Here is a 22,913-nt window from a genome sequence, read left to right as displayed (position 1 = left end):
CACACTCACTGATAACCACACGTGCGCCACCCCCCCCACCCCTCACAATGACTACACACTCCAACAGCGTGCTTCCCTCACAGACACTGACATGCACTGAAAGCATATGGCAGCAAGCCAAGCAGGTATTACAGAACAGGTACAGAATAACGCTCAGTACAAACAGGACAGCAGATAATCCCAGGACAAACAAACAAACAAATAAATAAACCCAGGCATAAAATAGCAGACTTTGTTATACTGCGGCAGGAAAGGAATGGTGGTGGGAGAGAGTGGGGGCCTCTTTTGAGAGAGGATGGGAGAGCCCATAAAATGCAAAGGCTGCTAGGCTAGGACGGTGGGGGCTCCAGCTGTTCCCTAGAAGTCTCTGTTGTGTTTCCTCTCAGCCTGGGTCTGGGCAGGCCATGGTTTCAGAGATGACAGCCATCAGTTCACAAACCATTTTAAGGCATAAGTAATAGTTTGAAATCTATGATCTGTGATCTCAACTGTTACAGAAAAAAAACATTGTGGGTTTATTTCTAACTCATTTTCTAGATATTACAGCAATAGGGATGCAGAGCAGCTAGCTACTTTGAACAGGTGTTTTCTATCCTGGCAGCACTTGGGAGAACTGAAAGTAGAAGGAAATAGTGCTTCAGGCCAGACACATTTCAAAGTTGCCTTGGAAAGAAAGACAAGCTCCAACAGTCTGCAACACTTACCTCTAACCTAAAAAAGGCTGTATAGACACAAAGGGAGGTTGCCATTACTTGAAAACACAGGTAAAGGGTCACCGGAGCTGCAACCACCATGATTCATTAATGAAATGTTCTAAAAAGTGCAGGTGGCCATTAGCAAGATCATTTCCACTGTGAGCAGCAATGGCCTGACACCCTCTGTGCAATGATACAAATCTTTGAGTTACCTAAACTCCCACTTTGGGCAATGTCATTCCCAGGGACTCTGACTTTCTGATTGCAACTGAGCTTCCCTTGCATGCCGAGGATTAGGGGAAATTGGGCTGGACATGAGCACATAAGTTCTCAGCAATTGGGCTTGTTATATTTATTACTTGATTTTTAAAGAAGTAATTCTACAAATTTCCATCGAGCACCTACTGTATGTCAGACACCATTGTAGGTACTGAGGATACGGCTATAGATAAAAAACATTAACTCCTCACTCTCCTGAAACTTGTAGTATGCGTGGGGTGATGAAAGGGTAGTATGTAATGTGCTAATAAGTTAGATGAAGAAAAACAAAGCAGTGAAAGAAGAGAAGGAGATAAACATTGTAATAAACAGTTGGACTCCATTCTTGATGTCTAACTACTGATGACTTTCAAGCCCACCAAGTGCCCTTTCCTCTTCTGCCCCATATCTGGCAAGCCAACAAGGAAGCCCAGTGCTCCTTCCTTTGGCACCGACAGGAAGTTCAAAACTCACAAGCAGTTCTGTGTGCAGACTCCTTATCTCAGCGCTGCCTGCCTATCAAAATAAAACCCGAACCAGTCTCTTGCGCTGCTTTTTCAAGCCCTGTTTCGACATGCTTAGGACCCTGCCCTGCTTACCCCAGAAAGCCCCATTATGTGAGTAATAAACTTGTTCATACTCTTCTGGTGCACGTGTGGCATCAACATAACCAAATTTGGTACGGGGTCTGTCTGAGTTGGTAAGGTGACCATACAAGACACCAGTAGGGATTGTGACCAAAAAGGCCCTTCCTAGGGGGCTATGTGACTGGGTTAGGGAGTGAGCCATCAAAATATCTGGGGGGAACATTGAATGGGGAGAAACTGAAAGCCCTGGTGCACAGAAGGAAAACCGAGGAGGCCGGGGAGGCTGCAGTGTAGTGAACAAGGAGTGGAGTGGGTGTGGGGCAGGGGAGGCAAGGTCACGGGAGGCCCAGGCAGGGGAGCAGATCCCTTAGAGCTTTGGGGTCCATACTAAGGGAATTTGGATTTTCTTCCATCATCAGAGGGATCTAAGTAGTAAAGTAACATAATCTGACTTATACTTTATTAGAATCATATTAACTGCTATTCCAGAGTAGAATTTAAGAGGGCAAAAGTGGGGCTAAGGAGAGGCTATTGCTAACATTTGAGGCAGGAAGTAGTGCTGACTTAGGTATCTGAGAGCAGCAGGTAGGCGGTAAACTGAGGTTTGACTGTGGACATATTTGAAAGTACAATCTGCAAGATTTACTCAAGGATTAGACAGGAGGCATGAGAAAAAGAAGTTTCAAGGTAGATTCCAGAGTTTTTGTGACTGAACACCTGGAAGGATGGAATTGTCATTAACTGCAAAGGCCAAGATGGCAAGGAGTGGTGCATGTTGATGAAGGAGGTGGTAAAAAGTTAGGCTTTGTCCATTTTTGACATAAGATGTCAATTAGATTTCTAAGTGAAGATATCAACTAGGAATCTAGACATATAAAACTTAAAATCAAAGGAGAAGACAGGGCTGGAGATATAAATTTAAGACTTCTGTTGTAGGTGGTACTTGCAGCCAGGAACATGTTCAGGGAAGGAAGGAAGAGGGGAAAAAAGAAGAAGTTTGATTGTGAGTCCTGGGCACTCTCACATTTAGAGACCAGGAATATTGAGGAAGATCCAGCAATGGTGATCATTTAAAGCTATAAACCTGCACTTTGGAGCCTGGTGTGCATGTACTGATTCATTGGGGTTGTGAACCTGTCGGGATGAAGACGAGATCTTAAATTTTCGTGCATTCACTAAGATGAAAACCATCTTGTGAGGCCTCTTGGGAGAAGGCTGTCTCCTTTTCCAGAGAGCCTGCACCACTGTGGTCTGCCTGTTTCCATGTGAATTTCAGCTCATTATGTCAGCTCATTAATCCTTATATCAACTCTGGATGCAATTGTTATTATACTCATTTTATAGATGAAAAAACTGAGATCAGGTTGCTCGGAAAAGCAAGATAATCTGCTCAAGATCACAGAGCTTGAAAGACATAGAATTTAGGCTTGAATTTCAAGCTCTCCAATTCCAAGGACAAAGAAATAAATGACTTGCCTGATGTCAACTGGTGAATTAATGGAAAAGCTGGAATTAGATTCTTGATCTTTTTAAATCTAAATTAATTGCTGCATATTTTTTTCCACTGGGAACAAAATGGTCTATTGGAAAATTATAGTCATTAATCATTTGCTGAAGACAATTGTATTTGCTGGTAAGTCCTCACTGCAGAGCAAATAGTGATCATTTCTGACCTTGATTTTGTATATCCATAGCAAGAAGAAGTACAAACTACTAAAGGAGTAGGCAATGTAAAACATAGCAAATGAATAATAATATAAATAATCTTGACTGTAAATTTTAAAATGTTAAATACATTTGGAATATAGGAAAACCTAACATACCACATTTATAGTAACAAAAGTATATAATCCAAGAGGAAACTGGCATGATAGTTTCAGGGTTTCTGATTTTATATTCTGATTTCTAGTGTTTTTATTTGTGACAAATATATCATTAAATTGTTACTATTTTAATATTATTAAAGTTTTATTTTAAAATTATCATGACCTATTTAAATTGACTTTTGCAATCAATGTTGTATGATTTTTTTAGTAGTCAAGACCAATTATTTTTCAACACCAACAAAAATTATTCTAATTTATAATGACATCCATGGAAAACACTACTCCATTCTATTTAAAAATAAAACCCTTCCATTTCTATTGGACATTCTGGTTTATATTTTTTTCACAGGTATCTTGTGACTGGATTGGGAGAATCAAGGGCCAAATTAAGAGAAGTACATATTGTTACCTATTTTATATAAAGGCAAGAACCACAGCTCAAAGGGAAAAATGATGAACAGTAAGGCAGACAATAAAGAGTTTGAAATTGAGCCTGTTGATTCCACAGGCCAACGTACTATCTGATGCCTTTCTACATAAAGATTATATAAAGCTACATTTATTGGGAAATTTAATAAATAAGGCATATGTGTATTCTCAGTGGGAATGACAGCATGAATTGTATCAGCAGGTTGATATAAAAGACATGTCTATTTTATAAGTAACCATGAACTATATGAATCATTATGTATTAAAATTAGCACTTACTAAAAGTCTTTAATATATACACAGTTCTAAAATCTCCCAAAATATTGATTAACTCTCTTCTAATTCTATTAGCATTTACATTACTAAAGAAATAGCTATTTCTTTTCTAAGTCTCTTATTTGGCTATATTTGTAGCTTGTGAGCAGAATAAAAAAGGTGGTACTTTGCCAACTTTTCTAAATGCTTTCATATCTAGTATGAAAATATTAAGCATGTCTTTGATTTATTTAAGGAATACTGAGATTTAAAAGAGGTGATTTTTCTCAACCATATAACAATATGTTTCAAGTATTTGGGGAAAGAAACAATAAAAATGTATATATATCTTAAAACAACTAGGTCTTGGAGATGAATCAATTGTTTTGAGCATTGCAAAGAAAATGTTAATGAAACTAAATCAGCACATCTTTTTAAAAATATTTTATTTATTTATTTTTAGAGAGAGGGAAAGGAAAGGAGAGAGAAATATCAATGTGTGATTGCCTCTCACGTACCCCCCCACTAGGAACCTGGCCTGCAACTCAGGCATGTGCCCTGACTGGGAATCAAACCAGCGACTGATTCACAGGCCCGTGCTCAATCCCTGAGCTACATCAGCCAGGAGCACATCTTAATAAATAACAACATTTATATTAATTTAAAAATGGCACTCATTAGAGGTTACTAAGCAATGAGAGAAGTTTTCAAAGATTAATGCTTTGGTAGCTACATCTTTTACAAGATGTGGAATGGGGAAAAACATGATTACAAAACACCTGAAGTTATATAAAAAGTAAGAAAATGAAGACAAAAAGAACAAATGTTTTTGATATATCCATTTTCAACAGGAAATAAGAATAAATGGCAATGCACTAAACCAGGGACAAGGTAATGCCAATGCATTTAGCCTGTAACTATCTTTAGATTCATTTCAAACATAACTGGTAAGAGAGATCCAAGATGGTGGCAGAGTAGGTGGAAGGTATGTTCACCTCCTCCCAGGACCAAACTGGAATTACAACTAAATTATAGAACAGTCATCCTGAATAACCAACTGAAGACTAGATGAAGAGAAGCCTTATAACCAAGGATTTGCAGAAGAAGCCACATTGAGACTGGTAGGGAGGGTGAAGATGCAAAGGGGTCTGACCCTACTTTCATGGACAGCTGCTGAGGTCTTGGAGGGATATCTCAGCTGCAGGGAGGGGTTGCCCCTGATAAGTGTGGGGTCTAAGCCCCAAGCTAAGCTCCCCTGCACAGAGCATCAAAGCTGGGAAGATGTACCCATATAACATCTGGTTGTGAGAAGCAGTGGGGTTTCTGTCCTACATGAAGAGACAGGAGTCTGCTGGAGACACAGGGACCCTCTTAAAGGGTCAATATACAAAATTTCATTTGCAGCCACTCACCTAGGCTCTGGTGGAGGAAGAGCAGAGTAGACTAGTGTTGTGTAAGGAAAGTCTGGGATTTGTGGCTCTGGGGAGAGACATGAAGGGACAACTGCCAGAATCCCTATGCTGAGTCTTTCTCCCATACTGCATATGCCATGTTTCTTGGGTGGAGCACTCCCCTCTGTGCTGCACAAGCTTGGGGGAAAGCAAGAGCCCCATCCTTTGGATTCTCTCTCGCAGCACTCAGCAAAGCTATGGCTTGCTGAGGAGTCAGCTGCCTTGGCTGGAGTGTAGAAGTCTGGGCAGATTCAGGGGGTGTCAGTGACTGGGTTGTGTGACTTTGAGATGGGGGACATTCCCCCATTTTCCCATGACTGGCACTTCCCCCTCATACGAGATACACTAGAACCATCCTCTGGGCTTTAGTTAGACCCACCCTCCAGGCTCTGGCTCCAGAGGCCCACCTGACTCCTAGTGGCTCTACCCTGTTGGGTGACGGCAAAATCTGGGACAGATTGAGTGGTGTGGCTCTGGGGCAAGGGCCACATCTCTGCATTCCACAAAGCCTGACTGGGACCTCCCATTCATGGGAGATCCACTAACCCCATCCTTCTGACCCCTGGCAGCCCCACTCTCCCAAGCTCCATCTCCTCACAGCAATACCTGGGACATACTGAGCTGTGAGGCTCTAGAAAACAGGCCATTTTTCCCTTGCATGCCTGACTGGAGCAGAGCCCTCTCTTCACATGGCCAAATCTTAGTCCATTTGGGCCTAATAAACTCTGTTGGCCTCATCCTGACAATTCCCTGAGATCCCACCCCAACAGAAGCGTGCAAGCACCTAGCAGGTGGCAGCTAGACTTGACATACCCACAAAAATTTGATGAGTGATCCAGCACTGGCAACAAGTATGAACCTGTACGGACCTGGTGAACACTACTTATCCCCACCTAGCGACTCACTATGAACCTCCATTTGCATGCAAATGGAGTACAACTAGAGGCTCTTTCAGTGACTCAGCCTCTGAGGCAGCCAGCAGGTAAAGGCAGGTGGAGGAAGATTTTGGAGTGCCTTAGGATTTTTGCAAGCCTGCCCCTGGGCCTGGTATGATAAGAGTAGGCCATGGTGCACAGTTTGGTCCTTCCCACACATTCCTAAGCCCAGCAGAGGCAGCCACAAACTGTGAATTGCTTGTGGTTCCAAAAAGGTTGCTGAGGGCCAGTCACAGGAAGCATCTTATATTGGGCTGCAACAGAGCCCCTCTCAAAATGCCCAGAATCAACACACCCTAAGACCAGCTTCAGAAAACATCAGAGCAGGATCCAATAAGCTTCACAGCAGCATGTCCAAAGACAAATCTCAGCAGGTACCAAACACTACTGAGACAAATTCTGCTTTGTGTGGTTGGCACCTGCACAGCAGCTTGCACACTAAGGTTGGGATTGAGCCTGACAGTAAGTCAGCCTAAGGGTGGGGGGGGGCCCACACACAAAAGGGACATAGCAATCAAGACTCAGTTACAAAGGGGGCCCCACATAACCCACACAAGAGACATTCCAGGAGCATCTGGCTCAGGTGATCAAGGAGTCTATACCATTGGACTACACAGGACACCTGTGACATAAGGCCACCACACAGACTGGGAGTCTGAGCAGATCTATTTAGTACCTAGAAACAAACACAAAGGGCAGCCAAAATTGAGAGGCAAAGAATCAGACCCCAGATGAAAAAACTGGAGAAGTCTCTAGAAAAAGAGCTAAATAAAATGGAGGAAAGCAATTTATCAGATAGGAAGTTCAAAGTAATGGATATAAGGATGTTCAACAGCATAAAAAATACATATAAATGATAAAAAAGGATGAGTCAGAAATGAAGACTACTATATGTAAATTGAAGAATACACTGGAAGGAATAAACAGGTTGGATAAAGCAGAGGATCGAATCAGTGATTTGGAAGACAAAGTAGAAAAAAACACCCAATCAAAGCAGCAAAAAGGAAAAAATAATTTTAAAGAATTAGGATAGTTGAAGGGACCTTTGGGGCAACACTGAGTGTAACAACATCTGCATCATAGGGGTACTGTAAAAAGAAGAGAGAAGGCAAGGGATCAAGCACCTATGTGAAGAAATAATGACCGAACACCTCCCTGACCTGGTGAAGGAAAAAGACATGCAAACCCAGGAAGAAAAGATGTCCTAAATAAGATGACTCAAAGAGGCCCACACCAAGACACATCATAATTAAAATGATAAAGGTTAAAGACAAAGAGATAATCTTTTCTTTTCTTTTTTATTTTAATTGTTGTTCAAGTACAGTTTTCTGCCCTTTACCCCCATCCCAGCCCTCCCCACCTCCCGTCTCCACCCCCACTTTTTATTGTCCATGTGTCCTTTATACTAGTTCCTTACAAAAAGATAATCTTAAAAGCTACAAAAGAAAGACCACTAGTTACCTATGAGGGAGCTCCCATAAGACTGTCAGTTGATTTCTCAACAGAAACATTTCAGGCCAGAAGGGACTGATATGAAATATTTAAAGTGATGAAAAGCAATGATCTATAATCAAGACTACTTCACCCAGCAAGGCTATCACTTAAAATTGAAAGAGAAATAGAGATCTTCCCAGACAAGAAAAAGCTAAAAGAGTTTGCTACCACTAAACCAGTATTATAAGAATGGTTAAAGGACTTTCTGAGGAAGGAGAAGGAGGAAGGGGAAAGGACTTTCTGAAGAAGGAGAGGGAGGAAGAGGAGGAGAAAAAGAAGAAGAAGGAGGAGGAGGGGAAGGAAAAAAGGAGGAGGGCAACAGAGGAACTTAGTTAAAAGAATAAAATCTCAAAAAACACATACCTATCAATATTCAAATTTAAATGTAAAGGGCTTAAGTACTTGTCATAAGACACAGGGTAGCTGAATGGATAAGAAACCAAATCCATATATATGCTGTCTACAAGAGACCCACCTCAGAACAAAAGATACATACAGACCTAAAGTAAAGGGAAAAAAAATGATATTTCATGCGAATAGAAATGATAAAAAAAGTTGTCCCAATTATTATAGTTGTCCCAATTTCCATTTTTCCTTTTGTCCCCCTTCGCCCAGCCTACCCCTCTTTCTCATAGTCAATCCCCTCTCTGTTGTTCATGTCCATGAATCATTCATACATATTCTTTGACTAGTACCTTCCCCTTCCTTCCACCATTCCCCCGCTCCCTCCTTCCCTCCTACAACTATCAGTCTGTTCCATGTTTCCAGGTCTTTGGTTCTATTTTTCTCATTAGTTTATTTTGTTCATTATATTCCAGGTATAAGTGAGGTCATATGGTATTTGCCTTTCATTGACTGGCTTATTTCAGTTAGCATAAGAGTCTCTAATCCTATCCATGCTGTCCCAAAAGGTCAGACTTCTTTCTGTTTGTTGCATAGTATTCCACTGTGTAAATGTACCATAGTTTTTTAATCCACTCATTTACTGATGGGCACTTGGGCAGTTTCAAAAACTTAGCTATTGTAAATAGTGCTGCTATAAACATAGAGTGTATAAGATCTTTTGAATTTCTGTTTTAGGATTCTTAGGGTTTATTCCCAGCAGTAGAATTGCTGGGTTGTATGGCAGTTCTATTTTTAATTTTTTGAGGAAATTCCATACTGTCTTCCACAGTGGCTGCACCAGTCTGCATTCCCACCAATAGTGCACTAGGGTTTCCTTTTGTCCATGTCCTTACCAGCACTTCTTGTTTGTTGATTTATTAATGATAGTTATTCTGATGTGTAAGGTGATAACTCATTATGGTTTTAATCTGCATTTCTATGATGACTAGTGATGTTGAGTATTTTTTCATATGTCTATGTCACAATGAGCCATTGTGTTTCTTCCTCAGAGAAGTGTCTATTCAGGTCCTTTGCCCATTTTTGACTGGATTCTTTGTCTTCCTGGTGTTGAGCCATCATATGAGTTCTTTATATATTCTGGAGATTAAACCCTTGTCTGATGTATCATTGTCAAATATGTTCTCCCATATAGTGGGTTCCCTTTTTATTTTGATGGTTTCTTTAGCCATGCAGAAGCTTTTAAATTTGATGTAGTCCAATTTGTTTATTTTTTCCTTTATTTCCCTTGCCCTAAGAGATATATTGGCAAAATACTGCTACATGGTATGTCTAAAATTTTACTATGTTTTCCACTAGGATTTTTATGAGATGGATCCAAAGAGGCCCACTCCAAGACACATCATAATTAAAGTGGCAAAATTTAAATACCAAGATAGAATCTTAAAGACAGCAAGTGAGAAACATCTATCAACATACAAGGAAGCCTGATAAGGTTATCAGCTGATTTCCCAACAGAAACACTACAAGCCAGAAGGAACTGGCATTCAATATTCCAAGTAATGAAAAGTAAATATTTGCAAACAAGACTACTCTCTCCAGCAATGGTCTCATTTAAAATGGAAGGTGAAATAAAGAGATTCTCAGACAAAAGAAGGCTAAATGTGTGCATTTCCGCCAAGCCTGCACTGCAAGATATGTTAAAGGGAATGCTTTAAGGAGGAGAGGCAGAGAAAGAGGGCGGCGGGGGTGGGGCACAGGTACAAAGGGAAAAAGTGGCAATGAACAAGTACCTATCAATAATAGCCTTAAGTGTAAATGGATTAAATGCTTCAACAAAAGGCATAGGGAAGCTGAGTGGATAAGGAAACTTGATTTGCATATATGCTGTATACAAGAAACCCACCTCAGAACAAAAGATCCATACAGGCTGAAAGTGAGGGGATGGATGAAATATTCCAAGCAAATGGACATGAAAGAAAAGCTGGGGTGGCAATACTCATATCAGACAAAACAGACTCAAAACAAGGGCCACAATAAGAGACAAAGAAGATCACTGCATAATACCTAAGGGAGTGGTACAATAAGAGGGTATATCCCTTATAAATATATATGTACCCAACATAGGAACAAATACATACGAAAGGAAAATCTTGGAGGACTTAAAGAAGGAGATTGATAGCAGTACAGTCATAGGGAATGTTAATACTTCACTGTCAACAACGGATAGATCTTCTAAAGAATCAATAAGAATATTGGAGTATAGAACAACACTCTAAATCAAATGGCTTAATTGATATTGGCAGAACATTTTTCCCCAAAGAAGCAAAGTATACATTCTTTTCAAATTCACATGGATCATTTTAAAAGATAGACCACATGGTAGGACACAAAACAAGCCTTAACAAACTCAGGAAAATTAAAATCCTATCAAGCATCTTCTCAGATCACAGTGGCTTGAACCTACAAACCAACCTCAAGGAAAAAACTCAACAACATTGACATACATGGACACTGAATAACATGTTATTAAATAGTGAATGGGTCAATGATGAGATGAAGAAAGAAATCAAAAAGTATCTGGGTACAAATAAAATGAACATACAACAACCCAAAACCTATGGGACACAATGAAAACAGCCTTGAGAGGTAAGTTCACATCAATACAGAACTACTGAAAGAAGAAAATTTCAAATAAAAAAATCTAACCCTATATCTAAAAGAACTAGAGGAACACCAAACAAAGCCCAGAGCCAGTAGAAGAAAGGAAATAATCAAAATGAGAACAGAATTAAATGACATAAACTAAAAAAAAATTTTAAAAATGCAAAAAAATCAATGACTCCAGGAGCTAGTTCTTTCAAAGATAAACAAAATTGACAAACCTTTAACCAGACTCACTAAGGAAAAAAGAGAGAAGACCCAAATAAATAAAATCAGAAAGGAAAGGAGAAGTAACAACTAATACCACAGAAATACCAAGGATTGTAAGAAATTACAATAAAAATATGCCAAGAAACTTGGGTAAAGTGGACAAATTTCTGAAAACATACAATCTCCCAAAACTGAATCAAGAAGAAGCATAGAGCCTGGACAGACTGATAACAACCAGTGAAATTGAAACAGTAATAAAAAAACTCCTAGCACACAAAAGCCCTGGGCCAGATGGCCTCACAGGCAAAGTTTACCAAACATTCAAAAAACTAACACCTATCCTTCTCAAACTATTCCAAAAAATTCAAGAAGAGAGAAGACTCCCTAATGCTTTTTATGAGGCCAGCATTACCCTAATCCCTAAACCAAGTAAAGACACAACAAAGAAAAAGAATTACAAGCCAACATCTCTGATGAACACAGATATTAAAATCTTCAACAAAATATGGCAATCCAGACCCAGCAATACATTAAAGAGATCATACACCACAATCAAGTAGGGTTTATCCCAGATATGCAAGGATGGTATAATATTTGCAAATCAATAAATGTAATACATCACATAAACCAACTGAAAGATAAAAATCACATGATCATACAACAGATGCTGAAAAAGCATTTGACAAAATCCAGCACTCATTTATGATAAAAACTGTCAGCAAAGTGGTAATAAAAGGAACATACCACAACACAATAAAGGCCATATATGACAAACCCACAGCTAACATCATACTCAATGGGCAAAATTACAAGTGTTACCCTTAAAATTAGGAATAAGATAGGGCTGTCCACTTTCACCACTCTTATTCAACATAGTACTGGCAGTCCTAGCTATAGCAATCAGACAACAAGAAGAAATAAAAGGCTACCAAATTGGAAAGGAAGAAGAAAAACTGTTATTATTTGCAGATGACATGATACTGTATTTAGAGAACCCTAAAGACTTCACCAAAAAACTAGTAGAATTAATAAATGAATTCAGCCCTAGCTGGCGTAGCTCAGTGGATTGAGCGTGGGCTGGGAACCAAAGTGTCCCAGGTTCGATTCCCAGCTAGGGTACATTCCTGGGTTGCAGGCCATAACCCCCAGCAACTGCACATTGATGTTTCTCTCTCTCTCTCTCTCTCTCTCTCTCTCTCTCTCTCTCTCTCTCTCTCTCTCTCTCTCTCCCCCCCTCCCTTCCCTCCCTAAAAATAAATAAATAAAATCTTTAAAAAAAAATAAATGAATTCAGTAAAGTAGCAGGATACAAATATCCAGATATCAGTTGCATTTTTATACATCAATAATAAACTATCAGAAAAAGAAACTAAGAACACAATTCCATTTATAATTGCTTCAAAAAGAATAAAATACCTAGGAATAAATTGAACTAAGTGTATAAAAGACCTGCACTCAGACAATTGTAGGACACTGAAGAAAGAAACTGAAGAAGATACAAATAAGTGAAAGCATATACCATGTTTATGGATAGGAAGAATTAACATCATTAAAATTCCTATACACCCAAAGGAATCTATAGATTCAATGCAGTTCCTATCAAGATACTGATGGTGCATTTCATAGAACTAGGACAATTATTCCAAAAATTTATATGGAACCATAAAAGATCCTGAATAACAATGAAAAACTAAATTGAAGGAATCATGCCATCCAATATCAAACTATAGTACAAGGGCATAGTAATCAAAACAGCTTGATTCTGGCAAAACAAACAAATAAACAAACAAACCAAAAAAACAGACATAGAGATCAATGGAATAGAATAGAGAGCCCAGAAATATACCCATGCCTTTATAGTCAATTAATTTGACAAAGGAGGCAAGAACATACAATGAGGTAAGGAAAATTAATTCAATAAATGGTGTTGGGAAAATTGGACGGACACATACAGAAATATGAAACTAGACCACCTTCTTAGGCTGTACACAGAATAAACACAAAATAGATTAAAGACTTAAATGTTAGATTTGAAAGCATAAAAATCCTAGAAGAAAAACTAGGCAGTAAAATCTCAGACATTTTTGTAGCAATATTTTTTTTCCTGATATATTTCCCTGGGCAAGGAAACAAACAAAAAAATAAACTAATTGAACTATATCAAACTAAAATCTTTTGCAAAGCAAAAGAAACCATCATCAAAATTAAGACAATCCACTGAATGGGATAACATATTTACCAATCATTTATCTGATAAGGGGTTAATATCCAAAATTTATAAAGAACTTATAAAACTCAACACACACACACACACACACACACACACACACACACACTGAAACCAATCCAATTGAAAAATGGGCAAAGGACCTGAATAGACACTTCTCCAAAGAGGACGTACAGATAGCCAACAGACCTGTGAAAAGTTGCTTAATGTCACTTATCATCAGAGAAATGCAAATTAAAACCTTAATCTGCCATCACCTCACACCTGTCAGAATGGCTATCATCAGTAAGTCAACAAACAAGTGTTGGCAAGGATGTGGAGAAAAGGAAACCTTCATGCACTGTTGGGAAAATGCATATTGGTGCAGCTGCTGTGAAAGCAGTATGAAGTTACCTCAAAAAGTTAAAAATGGAACTATCTTATGACCTAGAGATTCTACTTCTGGGAATTTATCCAAAGAAACCCAAAACACTAATTCAAAAGAATATATGCACCCCACATGTATTGGCGCATTGTTTACAATAGCCAAGAATTGGAAGCAGCCCAAGTGTCTATTAATAAGTGAGTGGACAAAAATGCTGTGGTACGTTTACACAATGGAATACTATTCCGCCATAAAAAAGAAGGAAATCTTACCATTTGAGATAGCATGGATGGATCAGGAGAGGATTATGCTAAATTAAAATAAACCAGTTGAAGAAAGACAAATACCATATGACTTCACTCATATATGGAATCTAATGAGCAAAATGAAATAAAGAAAAAATGAGACAGACTCATATGGAGCAGGCTGACAGCTGGCCAGGGGAGGTTGGGAGGCTGAGGGGTGGAGGGATAGAACAAAAATGAAAAAAAAGAGAAGAAATTCATGGACCGGCACAACTGTGTGCTGGTTGGCATGGGGAGGTGGGTGGAAGGAGGTGGGGGAGACTATAGGGGGGTAAATGGTGATGGAAGGAGACTTGACTCGGGATGGTGAACACACAATACAATGTACAGATGATGTGTTGTGGAACTGTGCACCTGAAACCTGTATAATTTGGGTAACCAGTGTCACCCCAATAAATTAAATAAAAAGGAACAAATATAAAAAATTAAAATATAACTGGTAAAACAAAGAAACAAGGTCAAGAGAGGTAGGTCAAGTCAACATTATTGAAATTTTATTCTCTGGTACTTTTAACATCTTCCTCATTCTCACATCTTATCTAAATATGACAAGAAAAACTCTCAAATCTTGAAAGAAATGGTGGGCTTTTATTAGAAAAAGTAAAGCAAAGCTGTCCTTTCAAAATGAAGTCTTATGAAAAATCTCATAATGCCATGAAACCCAGCAAACAGGAGTTCACTGCAGGACTGTCTAAACTTTACTAATGAAAATACTGTACAATTTGTATGGTTTTTAACAAGCAATATTTAGTAAACACTTATCAAATATCCAGGTGCTTTAAAATATCTCTCTTTTCATAAAGGGAGTTGATTATAATCCACTTTGTCAAAGTTTTAATACACCTTAATGAAAGTATACAGAGTCAGAAGGATACTTTCTGGCTCCCAGTGAATTTCTTAGCTTTTAAGAAAACAGAATAAAGGAAAGGGATATAATTTACAGAAAACATATATATTAAAATACATATATTAAAAAGTATGGGCCATATGTTTAGAATGCCAAAATGTAGGTGTTCCACATGAAAAGGTATGGACAAAATATATAGGCTAAGTGATAAAGTATGATATTAACTTTAAAAGTAGGCATCACACCTATGCATCATTTTGTTAATTAGACCATGTCCTCTGTACTCTTTGGGCTCCAGATTTGTACACCCAACTGCCTATTTAACTTCTTCACTTGGGTGCCTAATTAACATACCAAACTTAACGGGTCCAAAAGAAGTTTATTTTAATTCCTCAAATCTCAACTTTCCTTATCTCTTCAAATGGTTCAAAATCTACCTAGATGTTTGAACAAAAAATCTGGGATCAATTCTTGATTCTATCCATTTCTTCACTTCCTATCCCTGAACTAACATGTCCTTTTGTTATCTTTCCTTCAAAATAGATCTCAAATTGGCATATATTTTTCCAATTTGCTTTTATCTTTTCACAAATGCTCTGATGGAAGTCAAATAAAAATTTCTCTCTATGGTCTACCGAGCTCTGTAAGATCTGGTCCATGGTGGATCAGCCACACTCTCCTTGCTGTGTGGCTTCTTAATTTTCAGCCTGTTCTGTTACAAGTACAATCCCCCCATCTTTTCCATGTCTGGTTCCCACTTGTCTTATCTGTTCCTCATCTCACAAGTCACCATTTCACTCACATCTTCTCTGATCATTCAATCTAATTAGCAATGTCCCACTCCCAACACTTATCATTCTCTATCACCTCAACTTGTTTTATTTCTCACAATGCTTGTCATTATCTGTAATTGCTTGTCTTCATGTTTTTGCTGGTTTGTTTTCTTTCTCTCAAATGAGAGTGTCAATTCCATGAGAAAAGGGATCTTGTCTTGTGTGCTCCCCATATACTCAAACCTATGACATTACTTGAATGAAGGAATGAATGACATATATGATCCTACCTCTAGATACATCCTTAGGTATGGCTCCCTGGTGACTGCCTTGGGCACAGTTAAATACAGTATACTCTGTGCAGCAAGAGTTCCCCCACTGCAGGTGATCACTGCTGTCTAGAATTCCACCATATTCCTCATCTATCAATATTAAAAGCAGCATTAATATTAAGAAAATGTAAAACTAGATCCAAATGGAATTGTATGGTATTGATTCAGTAATGTAGAAAACTCAGAAGATTGAGAATTTGGGGAGAGCTACTCTCCTAGTCTCACGGAAAGAGAACAATTACCCTGTTGCCCTGTGACTAAGAAAAGCCAGTACCTTGGCTTTTTTAAAAGGATAGTGCTGCTGCCAGCAGTTTGAGGCACATCCAATGTTTATGCCAAAGGAACTTTTGCAACTGGAGCTTTGAAAATGAGAAAAAAAGTCAGGATTCGGTGGGGGATGGATAAACACTTTCCACCAAGGAAAGGCAATCCTGGAGCATTTTTATGCAACTACATATGAATGCTCAATTCAGACTGTGAGTGTGCTTGCAGATAGATCTCCTTAGGAATATATTTCTTACCCTGAGTTTGACAACAGATCTGGATATATTTAGAAAATATGTGGGGTTTCTTCTGCTTTCTTTAACTTAAGTATTTATTTTAAGTGAATGTTTACGGAGCTTCAAGCCACAGCTATGAGACATTCAATTTTCATTCTTTGAGGGTGTGGACTATGTCACTTGTTCACTCCTGGGCTCTACCTGAATCCACTGCTGTTCCGGTTGCACAGCAGACACCACTCCTTCCCTGCAGAAGTTCATTGAAAGGAATGAATATTGGACAGCAAAAAGTAAGATCTTGAGGGGAGAAGATGTCATAACAGAATGACTCTCCTTTTCCTAATCTTTAATGCCAAGAACTGCTTGTCCTCGCTCTGTGTGAGATCACCAAAGGGGATTAAGTAACACAATGCATCTCTGCTCAGAAAAATGATTCAGCTTTCCTTTGGGCCAAGCTATATTTCTTTCACTCTTCCTCAATTTGTCTTAGAGGTTATTTCACAAATACTGTCTTGCCTTCAAAGAACTGTAGCTAAGAATTAAAATATTTAATTAACTCAAAGCAATCAGGAACTTTTTCAATTCTCAGTTTTCTCAAATTATCTAATTGCTCCAAAATTTGTGCATTACAAACTCAAAGAGGTGAAAAGGATATTTTATTTCATAAAAAAGTGAAAGGAAAACACCTTGGAAAAAGATTTGTAGGAAACATGACAAACTATTAACATCTTTCTTCTATGAAATAATAGCTCGAATGGATGAGATAAAACATTATGTATCAGAGTTAAATGAGCAAAAAACTCAGAAGAGATTTTAAATGGCAAATATAGCTAGAACACTATCCCACCTAGCCAGTAATCTCAATAAAGAAATTTAAAATATGCTTATTGCATTCTATAAAATTAAAAATAAAGTTAAATAATCTTTTCCCCATTCTTTAAAAAAAACCCACGGCAATCCTTGTTAAAACAAAATACTATTTTGTTTAGAAGCCCAGGGAAACTGGGTTTCATCCACCCTATTTGAAAGGGTGAGCCACGATGACTGGCCTATTTTCCCTGTTCTTCCCTCAAGGACTTTGAGGGAGCTTGAAGGAGCATCTAGTTCTCTAGCACAATTGGAAGACCTATTTTTAATGCCAGCCAGTACTAATGAAAGATGGTACACTAGGCATATTTCCACTTTGTTGACACACTAAATCACATCAACCACTTTGAAAAGCAATCTAGAAATATTCCATAGAAACCACCCAGATACCCATGTCCATTGAGACCTTCACTTCTGTGACCCACATACTGGCCATAGCGCATAAAGATAGTAATTGCAGCATTACTTAAGATGGTGAAATTTTAGGAAGAAAATAAATGCATGTATTCAACCATTCAATAAATAGTTACTGAGTAAATAACCTTGCAAAAGCTAATGTTTCTATTAAAGGATAAGAGGAAGTAGGAATGGCTGGGGGCACAGTTTAGAAAGGTCATGAAGAAGTTCATTAGATAGTGCCCACTGTGTCCTTTACTGAAGGTGGCTTTCATCTTACTGGAGGACATTAATTCTTTAAATTAATTTAGTCCAGATATCATATCACCAAAAAATACAATGAAAACTAGAAGAGAAAATTCTTCCATTGGGACTTTTCAGGTGAGATCACAACCCTGATATTGGTAAAGTCTTTCTGAAGAGAATAAAGGTAAAAATAACCTAAAACATTTCTCTGGGACTCCCTGTCTTGGGTGTGGGTCTAGGAAATCCATCGCCATCTGAAGCACTCCTGACCAAATGGGAAGAAGAAGGGTTGCTTCTGCCACAAAGTCGGTCAGGAGCGAGACAAGAGGTGTCTCCCTGCTAAATTCGAGGCTTAAAATGAATAAAAGCATTTCTAAGTAAGATGATCCAGTTTCACATTCTTTTCTGTGTTTATTTCCTCTGTGTAACCCCATATCTTTAATAAAGTTTTATTTAAATGCCTCTACTCTTGTCTCAGCTGCGCTGTGGGTAAAAGGATTCCTTACTGTAGCCAACCAGAGAAGATATCCCAGCCCCCTCTCATGCCTTAAGCTGGTGTGATGATGGCAGAGGTGATGAGGGAGAGATGTCCTAGTCTAGGAAAGGTGTTTCTCAGAGGCCAGCGGTAGGCCAGCAGATTCTGCTGCCCGGGCCCACACAGGGAAGCATTTTCTATTACCATTCTTCAAGGGGCTGGTGTTAATCTGATTACTGAATCACTTCTTTGTAGCCTCAAAAACATTTAGAAATCAGACAGTTAAAAAATAGGCATCTGGAAATACAAATGATACCAGGGAAAGAAAAGTAACATCTGAGGGCAAAAAGCAAACAAATTAATAAAGACAAACTTCAGGCAACTCTCTTTGCCTGTTTACTTTCGAAAGAGGGTAATTTATAAAACTATGTGGAAATGAGTGCTTTGGGGGGAAGATAAGTGTAAATCAAAGCAAACCCAAATAAAAAGATATTCTAATATAATCACTTATTCAAAGAAAAAAATAGAAAAACAAGCACAATCAGTGTTAGTTTTCATTTAAAAGATTATTTAATTCAACCTTGGAATAATTGGTTTCTGTAAACAGAGCATGTATCTAACTTCATCATCAGATGTATGCTGTGTATGCAGAAAGTTTAATTAGTCCAAACATGAAGTGAGCTGGATTGTGGGTCTGTCTTCCTGCCACATTATAAAGCACAGTATTAGTACATTCCTGGATAGCTCTCCTATTTTCTCTGACTTGTTTTATACTCATTTTATCTTGGGGTAAGTCATTTTATCTGTGTAAGTCAGGTAAACTATGTTGTGGAAGAAGATGGAGGATAAGCCAACAAAATCACTTTTTCTCTCAATACTTTTTCTTTCTGGAATGACTTTTTCTCTGTGAGAATGATTACTCTTACCTTAGGTTGTTTGCAAAGGTAGCGACAGATTTCTCCAATATATTGAAACACAGTCACATTATACTTTTTGCAGTCATTCCAAAATTGGCTTGCTGAGAATTTCTTCTTTAACACACAAGTAGCTCCTATGAGGAAAGGCAAAAAGAAACACTAGGTAAGAAAATTCAAGGGCAGAATTAAGATAAAACACACATGATGTTGCTCTGTCACTTTATCACCTTCAAGGCTTTTATAATCAATCCATCAGTGGCCACTTATATCAAGTTCATTTGAAAACATTAATGTTACAGTTCATATCTTGAGGTTGAGAGTAAGGCAGTTAGTTCACTGATGACTGCAGAACCTAACTTTAGCAACAATGTAAGTCATATGAATATGACTGAAAGAAAAAAAACATACTGACCTTTACCTTTACTTATCGTGAAAGTTAACCACATTCTAAATATGCTACTCTATAAAATTACTTGATAGTACTTTAGACATATGAAGGGGAGCTAAAACCAGAACTATTTTCTGGAGAGTGGACCCCTTGTAGTATAGGATTCCTCCATGAGGTGAGTGTTTTAGGAACCCATCTGTATCAGTGTGCCAGCTGGTGTTGTTATGAGAGGTTGCATTTGGCTTTGGTGATCTTTTTTTAAAACTCATTCAGTGCATTTGCTCATTTCATGATGGGTGATTTATGAGGGCACCTGTCCACATTGCACTGAGTGTTCAGCAGTTTTTGGTCAAAAAATGGTCAGCATGACCCCTGTCCCCAACTCTCACTATTCACCCAATCTCACTCCAAGCAACATTCTTTTTGTCCCCAGGGAAAAAGTCCTCAAAGGAAAATGTTTTGCTGATGAGGAAGAAGTGAAACAAAAAACAGCAGTAGCACTAAAAGGCATCAAAATCAGTGAGTTCAAAACTGTTTTGAAAAGTGGAAAAATGGCTCTGTTGCATCAAATAGAGAGTACTTTGAAGGTGACTGAAGTTTAAACATGTAAGTAAACACACAAATTTTTATAAATAAATTCAGTTTTTTGACCCCCACCTCCCCTATCAAACACAGTAAATGATCTCTCTTCATATATTATTTTGGGACCAGCTGGTAATGGACCCATAATCTCAGCATGTTTATAAATGGAATTTACTATGTTACAAGCACTACCAACTGACTTATTGGGTATTTGGGGTATACTGCTTGTGAAGATAGCCTCAGCAATGCTTATTATGCATTTACCTTTGCAATGTGAATTTGCTTCTCCTCCCTTCAAGAAATGATGTTTACTTCCCAACCCTTCAAATATTGAAACTGGATTGGCTTGTCACTTGCTTTGATCAACAGAATGCAGATGAAGTGATTTAAGTCACTTCCACAGATAAGCCTTAAGAGCTACGTAGTTTCTGCATTCACTCTCTTGGAAGGTTCCTCACCGTTTAAAGAGGTGGGGGTAGATTATCAAAGGTGGAGTGACCACATGGGGAAGAAAGCCCAGTTAACAGCTAGCACCATCTGCATGGCCAAATTACCGGGGCAGTACTCTTTCAACTTCAGGAATACACTGTGTATGCACAACGTTCCACTGCTGAGCAACCATGAGAAAATTCCAAAATGTCAAAACAAAACCAGTGTAATACAAAGCTAAATTTTCAGGCCATAGAATTCGGGCAGTGGCATCCTTTCAGCCACTGCCCTAACTGCTGAAAAACCTCTGGCTCAGACTACTAGGCCCAGCAGAGGGAGCCACACTCTGCAGATCACTGACAGCCCCAAACAGATTGCACAGGGCCAGTAACAAGCAGCATCTGACAAGGTCTGCACCAGAATCTTTACAGATCAACCCAATAATTGAAACAAATATAAAGAAACAGCCAAAATGGGAAAACAAAGAAACTGGCCCCAAATGAAAAAATAAGATAATTCTCCAGAAGAAGAATTAGATGAAATGGAGGCACGCAATTTATTCATACAGAGAGTTTAGAGTAAGGATTATACTCAACAGCATGAAAAAAACCATAGAACCCATAAAAAAGGATCAGTCAAAAGTAAAGAATGCAATATCTGAAATAAACTGGAAGGAATAAACAGTAGGTTAGAAGAAGCAGAGGATCTAATCAGTGTCTTGGAAGGCAATGTAGAAAACAACACCCAAGCACAGCAGCAAAAAGAAAAAAAGAATTTAAGACTTCTGGTCAAGATAGAGGGGTAGGTAAACACACTTAGCCTCTGAGCACAACTACTGCCAACATTACAACTAGATGACAAAACAAATATCACCCAGAATTCTCAGAAAATCAAGCTGTATGGAAGTCTGACAACCAAGGATTTAAAGAAGCTACATCCATCCAAACGGGTAGGAGAAGTGGAGATGCAGAGAGGTGGAGATGGAGAGTGTCACAGAGAGATGGTGGGAAAAGTGGTCCCACATTCTTGTCCGGTGGATAAGAATGGGGAGGGATACACTGGGAGCAAGTGATCCCAGTCCAAGAACGGACCATCAAGCCCAGGGTTCCAGTGCCAGGAAGAAAAGTCCCCATAACTTCTGGCTGTAAAACCTCTGGGGTTTGGGGTGGTGGCAGAAACTGAAGGTTTCTCAGGAAAGTCCTCTTAAAGAACCCACAAAGGTCTCAGGATTTATGCAGAACCTACCCCCTCTAGGATTCAGCGCCAGGGAAACAGCTGGAAGGGCACAAGTGGCAGATGGAGAGAAGGGGAGAAAGTGAATTGACTGGCAACAGGGCAAATGCGAGAAGACAGCTTTCTCCCAGGTAATCACTACAGGCCAGGCATCATCCTTGTCCCCTCTCTCAGCCCTCCCCCATAGAGAGCCACAAAGTAGTGAAATGGGTTGTCTCACCTTGGTGATTACCTAAGGCCACAAAACAATTTACATGTGCCTTTGCTATAATAGGTCACACTACTAAAGCAGAGAGTCAAAGCAGCTTGATCTAATACACAAAAACAAACACAGGGAGGCTGCCGAAATCAGGAGACAAAGAAATATGGCCCAAATTATTACATGAAAGAACAGAATAAAACTCCAAAAAAAAGAACTAAATGAAATGGAGATATGCAACCTATTTGATGCAGAGTTCAAAACACTGGTTATCAGGATGCTGAAATAAATCACTGGGTACTGCAACAGCCAAGAATCATGTAGAAATGAAGTTGGCATTAAGTGAAATTAAGAAAAACCTACAGGGAACCAAAAGTGGAGGGAATGAAGTCAAGAATCAAACCAAAACCAGGGAACATAAAGAAGAAAAATGCATTCAATTAGAACAGCAAAAAGAGATTTCAAAAAAACAAGGAGAGAATAAGGGGCCTCTGGGACATCTCCAGATGTATCAATATCCAAATCATAGGGGTGCTAGAAGGATAAGAGAAAGAGCAAGAAATTGAAAACTTATTTAAATAAATAATGAAAGAAAACTTCCCTAAATTGGTGAAGGAAATAGGCATACAACTCCGGGAAGCACAGAGAGACCCAAACAAGTTGGACCCAAAGATGAACACACTGAGA

General features: G+C 38.7%; 1 protein-coding gene across 1 annotated transcript in view; it reads right to left on the bottom strand.

Moving 5' to 3' along the window:
• The window catches only part of SLC27A6 (solute carrier family 27 member 6), a 72,702-nt gene that overhangs the window by 25,051 nt on the left and 24,738 nt on the right, over window positions 1-22,913 (bottom strand). The window contains exon 4 of the mRNA XM_045837985.1: window positions 19,405-19,529. Coding sequence (XP_045693941.1) covers window positions 19,405-19,529 — 125 coding nt within the window. The remainder of the gene's footprint in view (window positions 1-19,404; window positions 19,530-22,913) is intronic.

Source organism: Phyllostomus hastatus, unplaced genomic scaffold (assembly GCF_019186645.2).
Source record: "Phyllostomus hastatus isolate PE091 unplaced genomic scaffold, TTU_PhHast_1.1 phas_contig_254, whole genome shotgun sequence".
Lineage (NCBI taxonomy): Eukaryota > Metazoa > Chordata > Mammalia > Chiroptera > Phyllostomidae > Phyllostomus > Phyllostomus hastatus.
This window is presented reverse-complemented; position numbering and strand designations above follow the sequence as displayed.